Genomic DNA, 23,867 nt, shown 5'->3' on the forward strand with positions numbered 1-23,867 from the left:
GGGGACGAGCCTGGGCCGGCCATGAGCTGTCAGTCTGGGCTTCTCCTCTAGACTTTGTATCCAGGGCTCAGTCACATTTCTCAGGGAAGACATGTAGACTGCTGAGGTCTGTGCAGAGAGTCCCAAACTAAGGTAACCTGTGCCCTGTGTGTATTGGGGGGTCTCATAGAGCATAGGCTGGAGGTGTGTGCCCGTCTTTTATTGTTATGACATGCTTTGGATTTTTTTCAGCTCCTTTAAGAAGTCAGTGACTGTCAGGTGTGTATGTCTTCTACCGCTCTATAGTGACATGAAGCCACATTTACACTTTACTGACGTTTTTTTATTTATGAACCCCAAAATTTGCGCCATAATCTGATTATAAACTGTATGGGCAGGACTTGCTGAGACTTGTAGTCCACTCGGTGAGTCGTAACCATTTCCCGGGTGAAGGGTCAGAGGATTTAGCGGTTTACTGGGAGTAAATCTCTGTCTGCGCCTTTATACACCTTGTATGAGATCAATGTGAGACATTCAGGAAATAGTGTTCACGTGAGCTTACACTCTACAACTGTGGGAAAAGGCGACCAAGGACTGTACCATGGACTATACGGGCGAATGCTCAGGGTTTAGGGGTTTGCACTTGCATCTTAGGACCCCCCCCTATCCCCTCTTTATTCCCTCCCCACTTTCTAACTGTGTTATTACATGGACACTATATAGTACTTTTACATCACTGTATAATAATGTAATGGGCACAGTATATGACAGTATTATGAACTGCATGGCGGTGGTATTTGGGCATTTTATACATTGTATTGTATAATATGTACAGTATGGCAGTATTACCCTGGCATTGTAAATTAGTATGATTTTTATACAGTATGGCAGTATTATATGGGTATGATATAGTGGTATAATATATGTTTATGTACAGTATGACAGTATTATATGGGTATGATATAGTGGTATATTATATGTACGTGTACAGTATGGCAGGATTATATGGGTATGATATAGTGATATAATATATGTATATGTACAGTATGGCAGTATTATATGGGTATGATATAGTGGTATAATATATGTATATGTACAGTATGGCAGTATTACATCGGTATGATATAGTGGTATAATATATGTATATGTACAGTATGGCAGTATTATATGGGTATGATATAGTGATATAATATATGTATATGTACAGTATGGCAGTATTATATGGGTATGATATAGTGATATAATATATGTATATGTACAGTATGGCAGTATTATATGGGTATGATATAGTGGTATATTATATGTACGTGTACAGTATGGCAGTATTATATGGGTATGATATAGTGGTATAAGTATATGTACAGTATTGCACTATTATGTTTTATGAACCATATAACAGCAAAAAATGGAAATTTCACAATTATATTTTCATGTATAGGATAACAGTGCCATGCCAGCATTATATAGCAGTATTATTTATGTACAGTATAGTTGTGGTTTGTGGATATTGTCTAGGGGTGTTATTTATGTACAGCATAGTTGTGTTATTAAAGCATTGTATAACACTAATATTCATATACAGTATTGTTGTGTTATGTGTGTTGTATAGTGCTATTATTTATGTACAGTATTGTTGTGATGTGTTATGTGGGCACTGTATACCACTATTATTTTTTAATTTTATAGAGTATAGTTTTGTTATGTGTGCATTGTATAGTAGTATAATTTATGTACAATATATTAGGATTATATGGACATAGTATAGCGCTATTATTTACGTACAGGATGGCAGTGTCAGTGTATAGCACTATTATGTATGTGCAATATCGTTGTGTTATGTGCTTTCTATAGTTATAATATTTATGAACTGTTTGGCAGCATTATGTGGACATTTTATAGTAATAGTAATGATAAAGTATCCAGCGTATAACAGGGGGATTACATTCTACAATGGTGTTTTTATGTTCGGGGTGGCATCTGTGTCATTTGTGCCTTACTTGTGCCATTATTTATGTAAAGTATGGCAGTTTTGTAGAATAATTTATGTATGGTACATTGTCAGGTGGACGTTGCATAGTAATATTGTGCATGTACAGTACAGCAGTATCACATGGCAATTGTAGCGTAGTATTATTTATGTACAGAATGGCGGTTTTATATATTGTTATTGGCAGGACTTATGTAGAGGTGTACAGTATATAACTTGTATTGTGGTAAAAGGCGACTTTAAATAACCAATTGATGACAAGACACTGACTGAACCGCACAATAATAGATGACCTGCATGGGGAAGTGACCCCAGCACCCGCACTCTTAGGGTTTTGTACACATAAACCAGCATATACCTGTACAATGCTATCGCTCATCCTGTGGACGGCATAACAACAAGTGGCTGCAAACTGGGGACAATGTTTGTTTGGGGACAATATAATGTGAATGGTGGAGATCAGTATGGTAATCCCAAACCTGGGGAAGATGTACGGGCACAATGGCCGCTGTATACATAATATATCCTGCTGTGTCCTCCATGAATATCACCTGCTGCTCTGTATATAGTGTCACCTCCTGTTACTGTAACTACTGGAGCCACCGGGGGTCATTGAGAATACTGGATAATCCAAGGAATATATATATATATAACATTACAGTACATTTATACAATCTTTTATCTCCTATCTATCTTCTATCTATCTATCTATCTATCTATCTATCTATCTATCTATCTCCTATCTATCTATCTATCTCCTATCAATCTATCTATCTATCTATCTATCTATCTATCTATCTATCTATCTATCATCTATCTATCTATCTATCTATCTATCTATCTATCTCCTATCTATCTATCTCCTATCTATCTATCTATTATCTATCTATCTACCTATCTATCTATCTCCTATCTATCTCCTATCTATCTATCTATCTATCTATCTCCTATCTATCTATCTATCTATCTATCTATCTATCTATCTATCTATCTATCTCCTATCTATCTATTATCTATCTATCTATCTCCTATCTATCAATCTATCTATCTATCTATCTATCTATCTATCTATCTATCTATCTCCTATCTATCTCCTATCTATCTATCTATCTATCTATCTATCTATCTATCTATCTATCTATCTCCTATCTATCTATCTATCTATCTCCTATCTATCTCCTATCTATCTATCTATCTATCTATCTATCTATCTATCTATCTATCTATCTATCTATCTCCTATCTATCCATCTCCTATCTATCTATCTATCTATCTATCTCCTGTCTATCTATCTATCTATCTATCTATCTATCTATCTATCTATCTATCTTCTATCTATCTATCTATCTATCTATCTATCTATCTATCTATCTCCTGTCTATCTATCTATCTATCTATCTATCTATCTATCTATCTATCTATCTATCTATCTATCTATCTTCTATCTATCTCCTATCTATCTATCTCCTATCTATCTCCTATCTATCTATCTATCTATCTATCTATCTATCTATCTATGTCTCTCCTATCTATCTATCTCCTATCTATCTCCTATCTATCTATCTATCTATCTCCTATCTATCTATCTCCTACCTATCTATCTATCTATCTATCTATCTATCTATCTATCTATCTATCTATCTCCTATCTATCATCTATCATCTATCATCTCTCTCTTCCGTACCCATCCATCTATCTTTGGTTGATGACTCGGTGTAGTTGACATTTAATCATTGGCGCCTCCTAGAGGGATGTGAACCCGCTGCGGTGATGTCACTGATCTCCCTTAGCATCGATCTATGTTTCTCTGACTATTTCTTTTCATCTCAAAATGACCCAAATATTGTCCATAAAAATTAGAGAATCCCTGGTTTCTCTAATGGGACTTCTGAGCAACTCTCATTGGCTTCTTTATCCCTCCATAGATTAATATGACAGTCAGTTTAGGCTCTTTACACAGGCGATAAGTGACCAATGGCTGAATTATTGCCCAATGTAACCGGCCCAGTGACCAGAGGATGAATAAGCAGTCAGTCACTGATCAGCTGATCATCACTTGTAGGCAGCACATACAGCTCCTCCATCAGCTCTCATGTCTTACAGGCTGTGTAACATAACTATAGTGTACATAGTTACTATATGCAGAACAATCAGGGCAGGTATAGCTGGAGATGAACGCACATACCAGCTGTCATCTTATGCTATCTGATATCTAATACGATCCTAAATCACTAATACTTACCACTGAGTATTGTACTGTGTAACGAAAGAAGAAAAGGAGATGAATACATACTAGATATAGCTCTTTATGTACAAGAATATAACTACTATAATAGCACTCAATAGCAATAGTAACAATTGTTTTGCGCTCACTGGCGATTCGTCCGGGTGGGATGGAGCGTCAGTGAGAGCGAAACAATTGTTGCTACCAGAACGCACCTGAACAGCACCTTCCCCCTTCCTTTCCATGGCTCCTTTTATAACTACTATAATACTGCTCCTATATACAAGAATATAACCACTATAATATTGCTCCTATATACAAGAATATAACCACTATAATATTGCTCCTATATACAAGAATATAACTACTATAATACTGCTCCTATATACAGGAATATAACTACTATAATACTGCTCCTATATACAAGAATATAACCACTATAATATTGCTCCTATATACAAGAATATAACTACTATAATACTGCTCCTATATACAAGAATATAACTACTATAATACTGCCCCCTATATACAGGAGTATAACTACTATAATACTGCTCCTATATACAAGAATATAACTACTATAATACTGCTCCTATATACAGGAATATAACTACTATAATACTGCTCCTATATACAGGAATATAACTACTATATTACTACCCCCTATGTACTATACTATATCTATTTTTAGTCTCCTGTTGTTACCAGTGGCCGTTGTTTCAGTTAGTGATGACTTCTGTATGACGACTGTTTGCTCTTTTCTGGATGATGGGAGAATTTCTTGTTGCGGATATATTTAGTGACGAATTATGAAGATACATAGCGTCCCCAGTGACCTGCAGTAACATTAGCTGTTTGGTAGTGAGGGAGAGCAGGGACACCGGTTTATCAAGTTCCGCTCTGCATTCTCCTATGTGATTGTTCTTTTTACCTTTCTCACACCGTACAGAAATAACCCCCCTGCGGCACTGCGGATGTATATTAGATAACACTACTGCTACATGAGGGCTGGGGTTACCTATGTGATGCTAATGCTGTGCTCAGCCAATTAGATACCTCTTACTGCTTCTTTCTGCAGCTGCATCCCCCTCCTCCCTTCTTAAATGTCAAGTATAACAGTGACTGAGGAGGTTTCAGAACACTTACAGGGAACCAGGACTACAGACTCCTTAAAGGTGAGGAGGATGTCACTTTATCTCAATACTCCAATTTTTTTTAATTTTTTTTACTGATTTTAAAGGGGTATGCAGTATAGCGGTTACATTTATGTAGCTGCTATGGCGTGTTTTTTTTTTGTTGAGGGTGCTATGACCCAGCTCATTCCCAACAATGTTTTAAGGATTGTCTGACCTTCCAGTCCCCCTCCCAAGGACATTACAATTACAAGGGGTGGGGTGCAGGGAGACACCCACAATGCACTGCTTCCAGCTGGACCACTGCCATGGATCACACTGACTATAATTTCCTCAGCTCTGTATCTAATGACTGAGATGAGTTTTCGTGATTCATCCTCCTGGAATGTGCAGCCAAAATAATTCACTCCGCTCTTGTGGGAAGAGGTTTTTTTTTGCTTTACTTAGTCGGGATTAGTGAGTATAAACCGCCGCTGACTATTGTGTACAGTGAGGCGGATTATTTTATTTTGTTGTGATTTATTTTGCTCGGTAAAACTTGCGGTACGTCTGAGGTCTGAGGGAATGTCTCACCTTCCTTTCCCAATGTTATTCAGTCTAAACCTACATATTATAGTGATTAATCATGTTTCAGCCACTTCCAGAGCTGTATTCATACTTCTGCTGGCTTTCTGTTAGATCTCAGGTTGCTTTTTTCCTCCCTGCTCATTTTGTGTATGTACACTGATACATAGATGGGAGCTTTGCTGTACCGTAAATATAAAGGAAAAAAAACTACATTGCCCACAATGCATTACAGTAAATAAATCCTAAATCCAAAAAAAATTATATTATTTATATATTAAAGCTTTTAAGTCTAGAACAGGACAGGGTGTTATCGAGCACTGGAGTTCTACGTTATAACCCATCATACCCAACCCAAAAAATGTGGTCATACTAAATTTGGGATCTGCAGAGGCGGAGCATGATATAAGGAGTTCTCTTTCCTGTATTATGCCCCGCCCCTGAGGAGCAGCACTAGACATAATACAGTGTTTCTTAGGGTTAAGACTTAGTAGATGTTTCATCTTACATCCAATAAAAAGTAAAAAAAAAAAACTCAAGCTGGGAAAACATTGAAAGTAAATGATTTCTCCAGAACAACCCGTGTGATGGAACCGACCTCAGACTTCCAACCCCCAACATGTGTTTTATACACTATCCTCCCAGCTGTGGGAGTAGTAGAGATGGAGAGTGCCGTACTAATGAGTCAGCAGATGAATGGGACGTATGGGACATGGGGCCTTTTCCTGCTTCTGATCTGCTCAGTTTAACCAGAGAAGAGGGGCTCCATATTGTAGATGTACGGGCCCTCCTAACTGCTCACAACAAGAGGTCAAGGGTTTGCTCGTCCCCTTATTGTCCCCCTATTCCCTTAAAGGGGTTGTTCACCAAAAATGTTTTTCTTTCCAATCAACTGTGCCAGATATTTGTAATTTACTTCTATTAAAAAAAATCTCCAGTCTTCCAGTACTTATCAGCTGCTGTATGTCCTGCAGGAAGTGGTGTACTCTTTCCAGTCTGACACAGTGCTCTCTGCTGCCACCTCTGTCTGTGTCAGGAATTGCCCAGAGCAGCAGCAAATCCCCATAGAAAATTTCTCCCCAGACTACCTCCTGCAGGACATACAGCATCTGAAAAGTACTGGAAGGTTTAAGAGGTTTTTTTTTTATAGAATTAAATTACACATCTTTGGCACTTTCTGGCACCAGTTGATTTTTATTTTTATTTTTGGTGAACAACCCCTTTATGGGGCCTGGAGGTCAAACAGCACTAATTAGAAAATTCAACTGAAATATTGTGAGGCATGCTGGGAGACATAGTGCTTCCCCATTGGATTATTGTAGCTATCAATGTACGGCTTTAAAGGGAACCTATCTTGTATATAGCGCAGCTAGCATGTTATAGATCAGGATCAGCTGAACAGATTGATATATATATATATATTTGTGGGAAAAGTTTCAGTAAAACTTGTACTTTTTCATTGAAACCTCTTCCTGTTAGGAGTCCAGGGATTACCATAGCACCGCCCACTGGACTCTTAAGGCCAGAAAGGTTTCAATGAATAAATTTCTAGTTCTGCTTAAATGTTCCCCACATATATATATATCAATCTGCTCGGCTCGTTCTGCTCTATAACATGCTGATCACAGATCGGACAATGTGACAGGTTCCCTCTAATGGCGACGCTGATCACCTTTAATGCCTTCCTCCTCTATCTCAGTGACATCAGCCAGCTGCATCCTCCTCGCTCATAGCTCTGTCTCTACCATCTGTTGCCTACACCCCAGTGCCAGGCTTATCGATAAGAGCCCCATTTACCTATCACACCCATTGGTGGCCGCACCGCACACCTGTCAGCCCTTATGGTTAATGGGATTCTGGAACGGATGTCTAAGGACAAGAAGCGGAGATTACCTCCTGCGCAGATAGGAAGCGGCGGTAATTATAAATTACCGTCACAGAGCAACGATATAATGGGTTTATGAAGGGTAATTTGCCAATTACGTCCAATTTAAAGGAGACGTCAGCCTCGGGGTGATGGAACATTTCCACCTTAAATCAAGCAACTTTATGATCTGTGGATCGGAGTGCGAGAGTCACCCAGGTTAATGAGTATTATTACTCCACTTAAAAGCCATCTTAAATGTGTTACTGTCACTTTAAAAAACTTTTGACACCTGAAAGGTTTTGATCAGACCACTCTCTCCGCTATGCAGCTAGCTCTAAGCATGGTAAGCAGCCAGACCCAGGAGATCACACGTTTTTACATGTCTTAAAGGGGTACTCTGGATATATATTTTTTGTTTCCTCAAATCAACTGGTGTCAGAAAGTTATACAGATGTGTAAATTACTTCTATTAAAAAATCTTCAGTCTTCCAGTACTTATCAGCTGCTGTATGCCCTGGAGGAAGTGGTGTATTCTTTCCAGTCTGACACAGTGCTCTCTGCTGCCACCTCTGTCCATGTCAGGAACTGTCCAGAGCAGCAGCAACTCCCCAAAGAAAACCTCTCCTGCTCTGGACAGTTCCTGACATGGACAGAGGTGGCAGCAGAGAGCACTGTGTCAGACTGGAAAGAATACACCACCTACTGCAGGACAAGCAGCAGCTGATAAGTACAGGAAGTCTGGAGATTTTTAAATAGAAATAATTAACAATTAGAGATGAGCGAACATTCGGCATTTGATTAGCTGGGGCTGCTGAACTTGGATAAAGCTCTAAGGTTGTCTGGAAAACATGGATACAGCCAATGACTATATCCATGATTTCCACATAGCCTTAGGGCTTTATCCAACTTCAGCAGCCACCGCTAATCACATGCCGAAAGTTCTGGTTCGGATCGACTCCAGCTGCTCCAGGTTCACTCATTTAATAGGTTCACTCTATTAATAATCTATATAACTTTCTGATAAAAATTGATTTGGGGAAAAAATTATCTGGCATACCCCTTTACTTCTTTTTTTTTTTTAAGTATCACTTAAGTATCACTCAGCTTTTCCCAGCGCCTGATTGGCTCTCATACTCCTCCATGACATTAGCCTTCAGACATCTGGTAAAGCTGAGTGATCCTTCTATCGGCCTAGTTCCCTGAGATGTGGCCATGTTCTACTTCCCAGGCTTCTATATAACTCACAGTGACTACTTCTGCCAGAATGTGAACTCTCCCTCCTGTCCCTGTGTGATACAATGTATCAGGACGAGCAGAATGTACAAGATTACACTGGATCCACCAATGTCAGGGGTCACCAGTGTCAGGGGTCACTCTGTATACTGTAGGTGCCCTGCATGTAGATGTAATGAGTGGTTCCATTCACCAACAGCAAGCAGAGATCCTGAAGAAGGCAAAAAAGTTACAAAGTTGCAGAACTCTGTCCAATAACTGACATTACATAGTACATAGGAGTGCAGGACTTCTTTATATGAGAGCTTTGCTATGTATAAGAGGGGACCCCCCTCTAAACAGAGATTTCAAGGGGCTGTATAAGAGAATCAGCCCTGTCCCCATTGTGAGCACAGGAACAGGAGATCTCTGGTCTCTCAGGACTTTACTCTCTGGAGCTTTTATTACCCGTCATACATTCCTGAGGACAAGTAACGACAAGTATAATACCGCCATATCCTCTGCATGTAATGGCTTTGCTGACAGCGCTCTGAGGCCACGTGTCCTGGATGACATGTGGTGTCTCTCCGGGAGGGAGCGGGCACCATCACTGGGCTGGCATGCTGAGACCAGGATCACTGTGTTGGTGTTAGGAAATACTCATTCTTTTCCTTTAAGGCTGGTGCAAAAACGTTTTTGCAGTCTGTTTTTCTCATCGTTTTTTTTTTTTGCAAAAAAAAAAAAAAGGACGAAAAAACAGGTGCATTTGTGTGCATCCATTTTTCCACTGACTTCCATTATAAAAAAACGGATCAAAATACATCCTTTTTTTAGTATACACAAAACCGTGGTGTGCGGTTAAAACAACAAAAAAAAACAGGTGCATTTGGATGTGTTTTTTGATCCATTGTTTTTTGCCCGTTTTTACATCTGTTTTTAATCCATTTTTTTTTTTTACATAAAACGCAGAACATCACTGGTCATTTTAGATTAGAGGAATTTCCCAGAGATCCTGTAGATCAGGTGAGAAGAGTGCGGTCCTGTGTGACTCTGCCATCCAGGAAGGTCAGTGACCGGAGGGACAGCCGGACGTCACCCACCAGACGTCACTGCTCGCCCTCTGACTATCTGATCTCCTGATGGAATTTACTGAGCAGACAAGGAACAGTTTATGTCACACATCGGCTCTGCTATACCGTACAGTGACCCCAGGCGACGGGAGGACGATGAGAGACTGGTTAAAATTAGAAGTCAGGTCTTAAAGGGATTATCCTATAATGAAAACATAACACGGCTGCACAGGACAGGTGATAAGTGTCTGTAGGGCTGCGACACGATATTGGTGGCCAAGCAAATGAGAGCGTCCAGGGCCGGCTGCATTCTCTGGGCTCTAGGGAGATAAAGCCTTAGTGATCCCCACTACAATAATACCGCCACACAATGACCTCACCCCCATAGGTGAATAAACCCTATACTGAGACCACTATCCCCCTAAACAGTCACCATATATTGGTAGATACCAGTTCTACACAGGCTCCACAGACCATACACATGATGGCAGGGACTTATATCCAGTGACTACAGGGGGCGTCTTATCTCACTTTACTTTTTCTTTTCCATCTCTGCAGAATCTGTCAGAGGACATTTTATATTCTTTGCTCCATCCATATAGTAGTTAGGTACCTCTGTGCCCCCATATAGTAGTTAGGTAACTTTGTGCCCCCATATAGTAGTTAGGTAACTTTGTGCCCCCATATAGTAGTTAGGTAACTTTGTGCCCCCATATAGTAGTTAGGCCTCTCTGTGCCGGCAGGCTGTCTATCTATTCATTCTCTCTCTCTCTCTCACAGCATGATATGATATGTGTGATGATACTGTATCTATCCGCTATCTATTCCCTCCCTTCCTTCTCCTTCTGGTTCTCACTAATCGGCTGTATAGGAGACCTCTCTATTCTTCCTCTGAGATGAATACATCCTTTATGATACTGTACACAGTCAGAATTAAACCCCTTGTTCCCACATCCAGTATTGTGGATCAGGTATCACTTCCTCTTCGTCCTGCGGAGGGGACATTGTTCTTTGAGCCCTGAGAATTACAAACTTCCCCTAAAATTATTCTCTTAAAGGGGCCCGTTCACGTATAATGTGTTATCACATAGAGCTAACACTGATATAAGACTGAGTGATGTATCATGGGTAACTGAGCACAGGATGGAGTGACCGGTATACAGGCTATATACTATAGTATGGGCCATAAACAGGATAAAGCCTGGGGCAGTGACTTCTGCAGAATGGGTGCAGCACAGGAGAAGTCCTGCAGACGTGACATTGTTTTTTTAAATATATTTTCGTGCTTTTTTGATATATATATATATATATATATATATATATATATATATATATATACTGTATATATGGTATGTTGCCTGACGTCCCATCAATCACTCACAGAAAGGCAGAAATAAGTGGATTTTTCTGCTCCAGACATGTAAGGGAAGGTGGAGCAGACTGGAGTTATCTTTAGTATATTTGCTCAGGGGCGCAGTGATCAGGCTGCATGTATTGTGTCTGGCTGTAGTATCAGCTCCTTGTCTATATACTCTGCTGTATATAATGTATCATTCACTGTTTACTTTCTCATTGATATCAGTGGAAATGTGAACGCAGGACACCAGGGCTCAACACAGGGCGGTACTATACATCTACTATACATAGCATGTACCCACAGGATATACAGCAATCAGGGCAGAATGGTGAGTGCAGCTCTGGGGTATAATACAGGATGTAACTCAGGATCAGTAATGTATGTACACAGTGACCCCACCAGCAGAATAGTGAGTGCAGCTCTGGGGTATAATACAGGATGTAACTCAGGATCAGTAATGTATGTATACAGTGACCCCACCAGCAGAATAGTGAGTGCAGCTCTGGGGTATAATACAGGATGTAACTCAGGATCAGTAATGTATGTACACAGTGACCCCACCAGCAGAATAGTGAGTGCAGCTTTGGAATATATATAAATATATACATATATATATCTGGATAAGTAATAGTATGCGGATAGACATGGTTGTTTGACCTCATACCGTCACATGACATCACATGTGTTGCCGCGTCCTCCCCGGTGTCATGCGGCGCTGTCTCTGTTGTGGAATATCTTTTTGTTGTGGTTATTACGTCTATTTGTGTGAATAGAGCAACAAGAACCTGAACAGTGAGGGGCCGCCATAGAGGCCCAGCCGCTTGCTCTAGTCCGGTGACCTTCTTATAGGAAATCATTGACGTTGAGGACTGATTGATCAGGATTTCCTAATTATATGGAACAATAAGTGCCCCCCCAAAACCGTATGAGCGAGAACTGCCCCCATACACCTTCCTTTAGTTTATCGACCTCATCTCCCTACAATATTAGATAAAGTACATGAAGATCTGCGACCCGTCTAAGATGGGAATGGCCGTTCCTGATCGGTTCAGTCACAATATTTGTGTTGGCGGTGACGCCATTGTCTCCAGTCACGTGGGCTCTTACAGTAAATCCACAATGTAAAGCTCTCCAGACGTGTCCTCACCCGGAACAGACATGTCGGCTGACTATGGCCGCCCCCTAATCTGCACAGACCGTTTTATGGTTTTTCGTTCAGATTGACCGTGAACTCCATTTGCTTGTAGGAGATCGATGACTTGTCAGCTATGTAAACAGTCTGAGAAGGTGTAGGAAGACGGCGGGAGTCTATATACATTGCCACCTACAGATAGTGCCGCTATATCCTATCACACTGTAACAGAGCTGCTGCTGTTGTTGGTAAGTCTATGGAACATGGACCAGTCATAGTGTGGTTTGTCTAGAGGTGGTGGACAGTGGAGTAAGACCCCTTTAGGACCCCTGACCATGCACAGTACCAGGAAATGGATACCACACTGGCTACTAGTTTATGAAGGTGGGCTACATCCTCCATCACATCTGTAGAACAAATGGAGGAAAGTTCCGGTCGCCAGCCAGTGATGACATTGCCTAGGGTTAACAGCGGTCAGTAGGGGGAGCTATTGGGCTTGTGATGATGACATGAAATGATACAGCCCAAGGGGATGCTCCAATGCTTCTCGGGCCAATGACGGAAGTTAAAGGGGTTGTTCACCCAAAAAAAACATTCTTTCAAATCAACTGATGCAATAAAGTGCCAGAGGTTTGTAATTTACTTCTATGAAGGATCTTCAGTCTTTCAGTACTTATCAGCTGCTGTATGTCCTGCAGGAAGAGGTGTATTCTCCCCAGTCCAGAGGGCAGGAGAGGCTTTCTATGAGGATTTGCTGCTACTCTGGACAGTTCCTGACATGGACAGAGGTGGCAGCAGAGAGCACTGTGTCAGACTGGGAAGAGTACGCCACTTCCTGCAGGACATAAAGCAGCTGATAAGTACTGGAAGACTGGAGATTTGGTAATAGAAGTAAATTACAAATCTTTGGCACCAGTTGATTTGAAAGAATGTTTTTTGGGGGTGAACTATTCCTTTAAGTGAGGCATATAGGATGAAACTTTGTTCTATGTCGCAATTGTCCTGATCAGGGGAAGATGGAACAATAGTGCGGTGACGTTGTGTTCCTTATGTCACCTTGTCGATTAAATAGGAAACTAAGTACACAGCTATGATATCGGGTAAGAGTATAGGGTGAGAGGAGGAAAAAGAAAATACGAAGAAGAGACGGTGAGGGAAAGAGACTGGGGAGAAAACGGGGAATAAGATAAAAGGAAGTAAAGTGAGACTGTGAGGTAAGAGGTGATCTGTATGTGGTTCAATCCTCATGACTGCTGACGTATAGTGGAAAAATCTGGGTTAGCGACTCCTGGGTTGCTTTAAAGTAACAACAATTGGAGTCAACACTTAAGTCATAGGGTCAAGGGCACTGTTAGGGGCCCCAGGGGTCGGGGATTACCATAACTACCATAGACCAGGCATAGCGTACTCATGTCTCTCTATGGTATTCTGAGCATACAGCCAAACGTGGTGTGAATGGGGCCACTTACCCACACACTCGACTAGTGCTTGGAGCGTTAGAGGTTAAAGGTCAAACACTGGTGCCCTGCCCAGTCTTTCATCTGAATGGAGCTCCTTGTCTTCTCTATGAATGATCTTGAGAATGGGGACCCCAGTCTCGCATTAGAATGGAGCTCCATTCATCCTCTATTGGAGCTTCCCCCCATGATCTCAGTACGGGACCCCAGTCTCCCATTCATTCTAATGTCAGGGTACCCCAGTGGTCAGATCCCCTGTGATAAGCTAGTGGCCCCCATCCTATGGATCACTTTGTCGGATGGGAATACTCCTTTAACTGTAAATAAGTCACCCCCCCCCCCCCCCCCCCCCCCAGTCCTGTTTCTTGCACCCAAGTAGCTTGTGAAGTCCTAATGTCACATGAGAACATGGCGGGTCTCACTGCCCTATGGCGGGTTCTCACCCCCCCCCCCTCCACTCTCTCTAATTACACACATGGCGTCCTGATGGCGACATTTCATTCAGGACGGAATTTCGATAATTCTATCATTATTCTCCAGAAGTCTTAGACTTGGCTATTAATATATCTTCTCTCACGCCAGCAGCCCGCAGCCATCTCCAGACACCACCGGGGCCATACCAGGGATGTTTTTATACCTGGATGACATTGACGCTTGCTGTGTACGTTGTTATTTGGTTGATGCTGAGGTCATTGCCATTAACCCTATACGTCCATGTAGATTCCGGTTGCAATCACAATTATTTTTGTATATTTTTTGGTTGGTCACCTTAAGACTTAAAGGGGTACTCCAAAGTCATATTGTATTGCTTACCTTCTCGCCTTAGTTCACAAATCACATTTGTTTGTATGTAATCCTCTCCCCTACCATATACTGTCACCACTTCCTACTTTCCCAGAATGCATTGCTTTCCCTAAGCTCCATCATAGCTTTTCTGTCCTGTTTACTGCTGCAGACCATGCTCTACACATCAGACTATCTCTCCATATACCAAGTTTGCAGCTTCTGCTGTATTCACTGCCTTCTCCTCCACCTGTGGCATTGTTCAGCACAAGGCTCCATGCTGTAATCACTCTTCATTCTCATAATTTTTATGTTGTAAATGTTTGTTTATTCAGTCCGTTTGGCCACACTTAGTATAGAGGAGGTTAGTGTCATCATTTCTATTTTATATTTGAGGTTAGTCCAGTAAGTGTTAGTGTAGTCTGGGAAAAATAAAAGCTTTCAGCAACGTTAAATAATTGATACGCAATGGATGTTCATGGTACTTCATGTGGCCCCATAGGTAATATGCTTAGCTTAATGGCTCATTTGTAATGTTAAAGCCGGTGACTTCTTATTTTTTCTGTCTTATTTCCTCCAGACTCCACTAACACTTACTGGATTAACCTCAAATGTAAAAGCTCAATGATCAAACTAATCTCTTCTATACTTATTGTGTGTTTACAGTATATTGTAATTTACTTCTATTTAAAAAAAAATCTCCAGTCTTCCAGTACCTATCAGCAGAAAATCCCCATAGAAAACCTCTCCTGCTCTGGACAGTTCCTGACATGGACAGAGGTGGCAGCAAAGAGCACTGTGTCAGACTGGAAAGAATACACCACTTCCTGCAGGACATACAGCAGCTGATAAGTAAAAGAAGACTGGAGATTTTTTTTTTAATAGAAGTAATTTACAAATCTGTAAGTTGATATTTAAAAAAAAAATCTGCACCCTGAGTACCCCTTTAAGTTCAACATAGTATGTATATGTTGGCTGTTTCTTTTACACCTGGTATATGAGCTGATCTTTATCTAGTTTATTGTATTTACCCTTTACCCTTTTAAGTCGCCTTATTGGATTATACTATAAGGACTAATATTGGTTTGATGAGTGTACGTGATATACCCCAAACGGCCCCCGCGGGTGTAACTCTATATACTCTAGATTTTATTGTCTTATGGAATACATCTGTACATAGATTTAGATTTTATTCGCTTGACCTTTTACCTTTGTTATTATTCACTCTTGGTTTTTATTCACCTCATGGACAGATCGTTTGGTAGGTTTAGCCGTTGAGACTTTATGTGCTGATCTTATTGATCGGTGATCGGTTACTAAGCCCATAACATGGCTCGGTAATCGTTAGGCCAGGGCTGCACAGACCATCGCCCCTTTGCTTTAACGAGCCGTCAGCTGATCCTTAGTTCGACTACATGATCACTTAACGATGGGCTTACACCAAGGAACTGGACTAAAGGAGGCCATACAACTTTAATAACTAATGACCAAACAAAGCCACTGCCAGGGGGCCCGAGCTGTGACTTATCTCTCCCAGAATAAAGGGGTTGGGCAGTTGGGAGTGCCCCATACACCTCATACTATCAGCCGAACCCCCAGTGAGCAGTAGGTACGGACAAAAAAAGTATAAGGTGTATGGTCATTACCATTATCCCCCCGTGTAATAGCGACAGCGACCAACTGATGAACTTGCAAACATGGCTGATCGCTCAATACTGACATGTTTAAAGGGGTACTCCGACTAATTTTATAAAGTTATATAGATTTATAATTTACTTCTATTTAAAAATCTAAAATCAACCAGTACTTAACAGCTGCTGTATGTCCTGCAGGAAGTAGTGTATTCTCTCCAGTCTGACACAGTGCTCTCTGCTGCCACCTCTGTCCATGTCAGGAACTGTCCAGAGCAGCAACAAATCCCCATAGAAAACCTCTCCTCCTCTGGACAGTTCCTGACATGGACAAAGGTGGCAGCAGAGAGCACTGTGTCAGATTGGAAAGAATATACCACTTCCTGCAGGACAAACAGCAGCTGATAAGTATCGGAAGACTTGAGATTTTTAAATAGGAGTTAATTACAAATCAATATAACTTTCTGAAACCAGTTGAAAAGGAAAAGATTTTCTCCAGAGTACCCCTTTAAACAGTATTAAATAACTCCTTGTGTTATAGGGGATGTGCGGCAATCATTTCTGCAGACCTGGCCGCACGTTTATAGGCTTAGTAAACGAAAACCAATCAATAAAACCAGTGCTTACTTTCTAAGCAGTCACAGCCGTCTAATGTGGCCTTTACTCCTATTTCTACAAACTGTATATGACTTTTTTATACTCCTTATGTTTAGTTTTTATTGGGTGTACTGGGTCTTTTTATGGTTTTTGTGATGTTTTTGTTTTGAGTTGTGATAGGGGTCAGGACTATTTTTGCATTTTTTTTATTTATTCATTTAAGTTTCTTTAAATATGAGGTTCAGTTCAATAATATCTTTACATGACACAGATCGGCCATTTAACAATTTAAATGTTGCTGTCAGAAATGCAGTCAAAAAGTCTTCAGTGGAGGTCTAGTTGGGGGGATTGGCTATCCGCAATATGATGGCGGGAAGCTGGCTGATCTGTTATTCTTACTAGCCTTTGATGCTGGTCTCAGCTCAGTGATCTGCCTTCAGCAGCCCCTAGCAATAGAACACAGATTACATAAATCAATGCAGTGCATATGTACGGCATTGATCCCTATGAGCAATCATGGTATTGCTCATAGGAGTCCCCTGGAGGGACTGCAAATTAGTGTAAATAAATAAATATTAAAAGTTTAAGTAAAAAATATATATATCTTAACATATTTGCTATCGCTGTGTGCAGAATCACCTGAACTATTATGTTATTCCATTCCTAATCTCCCGTAAGTGCAAAATGATCTTTTGGTCACATGACATTCAGAAAAATGTAAATATTAAGTGATCAAAAAGTCTCTTATCTGCAAGAAAGCTACCGATAAAAATCTACTGATCATGGCGCAAAACATAATGCCTCACTTAGCCCCATAGACGAAAAAATTAAATCAATTGGGGACATTTAACAAACTTGGGGGAGATTTATCAAACATGGTGTAAAGTGAAACTGGTTCAGTTGCCCCTAGCAACCAATCAGATTCCACCTTTCATTCCTCACAGACTCTTTGGAAAATGAAAGGTGGAATCTGATTGGTTGCTAGGGGCAACTGAGCCAGTTTCACTTTACACCATGTTTGATAAATCTCCCCATTGTGCAGATGAACAGTGGAGCAGTTGCCCATAGCAACCAATGAGATTTCAGCTTTCAGTTTACAAAGGCCTTTTTAAAAATTAAAGAAGCGTTCTGATTGGTTGCTATGGGCAACATCCTCACTATCCCTCTGCACAATGTTTGATAAATCTCCCCTATTGTAGGCATCAGAATAAACACATTTATTTATTGTTAATCCTTATCGTACTGACTTGAGGAACATAGATAACATGTCCGTTTTATCACAGGGCAAATGGCGTAAAAATAAAACCTTCTAAAGTAGAATTGTCTTAGTTGCCCCTAGCAACCAATTAGATTCCACTTTTCATTCCTCACAGATTCAATGAAAGGTGTAATCTGATTGGTTGCTAGGAGCAACTAAGCCCATCATACTTTACACCTGTTTGATAAAATTCCCCCTTATGTGTGTCGTTAAAAAGTACAAAAATAGGAGCCTGTGTGGGTCTGTAGGTGAATATATTGGTTACGTAGACCTGATCTGGGCATCGCCACCTCCCCATCGGCCATTGTACTTGCATTTACAAGCCGAATACCTCGCATAACTGCGCTCATGCCTGCAGGACGGGTCAAGGACAAGGTCTTGCCAGATTGGGATCTCATTTTACAAGCAGAGTATCTGCATCACAAGGTGGTTTATGGGGTTTGCATTGTTGTTTTGGTGCATAGAAGAAGATAAAATGTGTAAAATGGACTATGGTACAATAATTGGTACATTGAAAAGATCAGTCAACAGCAGTTTGCTCTTGGTTTCCACATGATTCTTGGATAGAGGAAGAGAAGAAACATCATCACCATCTTAGCGTTATCCAGGGCTGCGTAGGTGTCTGGAGGACTGTGTATATGAGTTTTCTTAAGGTGTTAAAAAAATAAAAAATGGGGCACGTCCGGGATCACCCAGAGTTTTATCGCATATGGTCAACACAAGTCTCCCGCCTTTGTAAACAGGAGAGGAATAGACATCTGCTGAATTATTTATTTGTGTGCGGAGGAACAGATGTGAGCCCGGGGTGATTATATGGCTATAAAGTTTCATGTGAATGGTGGAAAGTTAGCGAGCATTAGGCACCAGCAGCACCAGCGAGTCACCGTGTAGCAGCCGCCCCGGTCCTGGTCGCTGGTTTGTGTAATCCCTCTACAATCGCACGCAGCTGTCCCTGAATTCCTCCCGCTGATGAACATTCTGGAACATCTGACACTGTCTCTGTATAGGGCAGGCCCAGGCGTCAGCTTTTTAGGTAAAAAATCAGTCTAGAAAGAAAACGTCTACAGCTTTCTAATAAACCTCCCGATCCTTCGTATGTGTAGGATCTCGGATCTCTGATCAGTCATTGGGGATCGCCGCGTAAAGTCCAGAGGATGAGAATCTGTCCTGAACAAAGGATCAAAGACTGGACATGGGATGTGACCGTAGGAGTACACTGTGACTATCACTGTTATGGGGGCTGTGGGTATTACTATTATGTGGGCGTTGTTATAAGGACACTATGGTGGCACTGTTATGAGGACCCTGTGGCTGGCACTGTTATGGGGTCTCTGTGGCTGGCACTGTTAGGAGGGCACTGGCTGACACTTTTATGAAGGTACTGTAGATGTCACTATTATTTGAGCATCATGGTTGGCACTACCATTAAGGCACTCTGGTTTGTGCTTATATGCTATTATGTAGAATTGGTGGAACTGGGGATGGGGGGTTCAATCATATGAAATTGTCAGATTTAGATAAGATACAAGAAAAGTATACCCCAACCAAAGATATTGGGTTCCTTTCCAGCCAGTAACTACAACAGCTTATAAACTTCAGCCCGAAAACAGGAAACTGAGTCCATTATAAGATCGAAATAAACAGCGAAGGAAGTGGTGACGCTACAGACACCTTGGGAATCCACTTGTATCTGACATTTCCTGGGTTTGGTTGTGTATTTCGTTCAATAATCTGGACAATGAAGGAGCAGTTCCTGAGAAGCATGTGTATTAGTCACGGCTGACCCTAGTCTAGTACATTACATCTGTACAGTATAGGGACATCAAACAAAAAAAATGTAAGTAAAAAGAAAGTGGACATACCCTTTAAGAGCTAAAGGGACAGAGGCCTCTTTTTGACTTTTTCGGTTGATGACTGACCAATCCTAAATCTTCCATAAATTACTAGGGAGAGGGTCTCTTATATAATGTCAAGCAACCCTGTTAATGAATACCCCCACTAAGATTTTCCATAAGGATAATGGTCCCATACATGTGGCAGTAAAGGGCCCGTATAGTCTCGGAGTTCACTTCTTATCTCTGCCACATCTGATAGCGAGATCCTGATGTCATCAGGTTTTGTGCAGAGATATAGGTTAGAAAAATATTGTTTTACTGTAGTAAAAGCTCTGTTATCTGAGTAGAGTTCTTCTCGACTTGTAAAGTTGTGAAATTTGTGTTCAGTTGTAAAGTTGTGAAATTCTGAGAGCTGTCAGAGATCTATCACAGGGCTCCTAGTCCCATGTATAGACATGGATCACAAGAATGGGGGTCCTGTGTTCCCCTGGTAGAATAAAAGGGGTCTCATGACTATAACAAACATAGAACTTGGCTATCTCCATCAAGCCTATAGGGTTGGAAGGAGTTCCATTAGGCTCCATTAAGACAATGGCGCCTTATCTCCTTAGAAAACAAAAGAATCAAGCATGCCCCTTCATAATAAAACAACATCTGCTGAGTAATACACACTTGGCCCTCGCAAAGTTGACTGGCTCGCCAATTATTAATGTGCCCCTTCCATGAAGGCAAATTACAGGGGAAAGAAAAATACTTATTAGACAATTGTTGGCCAAGGCCTCCAATTTTGATAGGACTTTGACAATCAATCGTGATGCCTAATAATTTTATTATTTACTTGTTTTCTGTTATATTACGTCTTTATTTAAACTCATCCTTCATTTTTCTTTTTATTGTAGAAGAGCAAGCACTTGAAAGAACCATGAATAATTCCGACATACAAGAAAATTCTACCTACAGGTGTAAATTCGATGAGGATTTCAAGTATGTCCTGCTGCCGGTGTCTTACGGGATTGTGTTCTGCATCGGCCTCGTACTCAACGTTTTGTCTCTTTACATGTTTCTTTTCCGGATCAAACCTTGGAATGCGTCCACCACCTACATGTTCAACTTAGCCATCTCGGACACGTTGTACGTCATCTCTCTACCCCTCCTGGTATACTATTACTCTCAAGGTGACAACTGGCCGTTTGGAGTGGCTTTGTGCAAGATTGTCAAATTTTTATTCTACACCAACTTGTACTGTAGCATCTTCTTCCTGCTTTGTATCAGTGTTCACCGATTCCTTGGCATCTGTTACCCTATGAAGTCACTGGGTTGGCTAAAAATTCGAAATGCCCGGATTGTGTCCGTCATTGTCTGGGTGGTAGTAGTGGCCTTCCAGTCTCCTATATTGTACTTTGTGACCACCAGCGCCAATGGGGATAACACAATTTGTCACGACACATCTAGCGCAGATTTATTTGATGATTTTGTGGTATACAGCTCAGTGAACTTGGCCTTACTCTTCTGTGTCCCATTCGTTATTATTATTGTGTGCTACATCATGATGGTCCGAACTCTTCTAAGGCCATCGGCAGCTTCTCCAGAGACCTCCAGTTCCAAGGTGAAGTCCATAAAAATGATCATTATTGTATCGTTCGTCTTTACCATTTGCTTTTTACCCTTTCATGTGAACCGGACCCTTTATTATTACTTTAGAAAGCTAGACCTGGACTGTGATACCCTTAATGCCATTAACTTAGCCTACAAAGTCATGAGGCCACTGGCCAGCGCCAACAGCTGCTTTGACCCAATCTTGTACTTTTTGGCCGGTCAAACTGTTCGAAGAAGTATTGCTTCCAGAAATGGACTCACAAAAATAAAAAAAAAATTTACAAGTTATGTACAAGAAAATAATTGGAGTACCGTTACGAATGGAAATGCGGGTGACAATGTCTCGACCTCCAGTCCATGTCCGACATTAATCACCAGAATGTGACTCCATAGACTACCTGATGAAGACCTTACACTTTGAGGAGAAATCCTTGGCTTAGTTCCATCAGTTCATGGAACAGTCTTGCCCAAGGAGGCCATATTAGATGTCAATGTTCAGGACTATCATTGTCTCCTGGAATAAGTGATTGGGAATGATGGATCCGTTTGTCGAAAGTGATTGGACATGACTGATTATGTCCTCCATAAGGGAACTTACTTTGTGAAAGTAATTGAATGTGATGGTCTTGTGTTTTTTAGGTTATTAGCAGAAAAACCTGATGCGAGTTGGAGTAGTTGAACTTGACCGAAGTCTGTCTGAACTTTATATTTTGTCTTGAGGAATGAAAAATAGTTCTCATCCACATGACTGAGGACAGGCTCTCCAGTGCCACCTATAGGTAGATACCTATGACTTAGGTAACCTCTATCTATAGACAAGTTTTGGAGTCAGCACAAAGCAGGGTTCTGGTTCTGGAACCAGGACAACTTACACCTAAACTACAGATCCAAGTATCATTAGAAAAATACAAATCTGGAATATGATTCCAAAACTTAAGTGTAAGCTCCATGCCCTAGTCATGGCTATTGTTTATAGTCACACATCCGGGTCAGTGGAGCAGGTAGAACATTGTTTACCTTTGTTATCAAAGTTGTCGAATTAAGGCCCTCAATGGCTGAAGAAGTTTTAGCGTATGAAAAGCTAGACAAATTTATGTCTCCTCCTTATGGCACATGTGAAAGACATAGGGCTATATAGTGTACTTAGAAATAAAATAAAAAAAAATTGCTCAAAAGCATGATCGTGTCCAGCTCAAAGCTGGTGTAGGTTTCTAAAGCTGCCAAATGGGCGGCTGTAAATGCACTGAAATTATTGAGAGGTGGTTAAAAAAATATACAAAATAGCTCTCCGATGCCACCTGCTGGAGGTGGTTTTCACTACAAGTCGGTTTAGAAGCCTTACAACATGACTGGGGACTTAAGCCAAGCCAGGCAACTATTTAGAAGACGAGGCCATGTGTAGACAGCTGTTTCAGGGTGCTGGCTGGCTTCAAATTATGGGCTATTCATGCTCCACTGGGAATTTGAGGATCATAGGCTATGACATTGACTTGAAGAAAAGGATACCTTCAAAAGGCGTCTACAGATCAGCTTTCCATATCCTTCTTCCCAGAATTCCCAGTGTCCTATAACTGTGTACATGTCTCTACTCAAGAAAAACATTACCCTATTGGTCCCACAATAGTGGACTATGAAAGTAGCGTATAGGCAATGTACATATACTGTCATCATATACTGTATTTTATATAAGCCTAGATTTGGCTCATAATTGGTCCACAGATAACCGTGGCGGAAGGTTTTATGTCATTATTCTGTATACCCGCAGCTACTCTGTAAATATAGCATGTACTATACTACTTACTAGCAGACACTATTGAATTATTCTATTACAACCCAACATGTAGTATACAATAAAGTGGATTTTGCTGTTTTCTAGAACTTTCTGTTCATAACTTGTACAAATTGTAGACATTTTTCTGTTTCGCTAACACTCTCCTCTATATGATATGTACCTGTATAAAACTTGTCTGTGTCTTATTTCTGCTTTACAATTGCTTCATTTCATAGGTGGACGATGGCACCTAGGCGAGGTTTAACAGCAGATTGGACTCCTTTCAATTGGAGAGGGGACCCAGTGCTGTAACGCGTCGCCTGTGTCAGATAGTGGTTGGGCATGACAGAAAATCATGCCCGATCCCTATGTTTTGGGAGAGATAAGCTGTGGCTAAAACTGACCGGCTGCGGC

The 23,867-nt window shown here is 40.9% G+C and overlaps 1 protein-coding gene across 2 annotated transcripts; it reads left to right on the top strand.

Annotated features, from left to right (window-relative positions):
* LOC138793397 (P2Y purinoceptor 2-like) lies at positions 1 to 23,560 on the top strand. Of its 2 annotated transcripts, XM_069971961.1 has the most exons (3): positions 1 to 132; positions 5,269 to 5,365; positions 20,986 to 23,560. In XM_069971961.1, the coding sequence occupies exon 3, from the start codon at positions 21,009 to 21,011 to the stop codon at positions 22,065 to 22,067; it is 1,059 nt and encodes a 352-aa protein (XP_069828062.1). In that variant the 5' UTR covers positions 1 to 132; positions 5,269 to 5,365; positions 20,986 to 21,008; the 3' UTR covers positions 22,068 to 23,560. The 2 variants fall into 2 exon arrangements, with proteins under 2 accessions (XP_069828062.1, XP_069828061.1); XM_069971960.1 differs by lacking the exon at positions 5,269 to 5,365.
* The last annotated feature ends 307 nt before the right edge of the window (positions 23,561 to 23,867 follow it).

This window comes from Dendropsophus ebraccatus, chromosome 5, assembly GCF_027789765.1.
Source record: "Dendropsophus ebraccatus isolate aDenEbr1 chromosome 5, aDenEbr1.pat, whole genome shotgun sequence".
Lineage (NCBI taxonomy): Eukaryota > Metazoa > Chordata > Amphibia > Anura > Hylidae > Dendropsophus > Dendropsophus ebraccatus.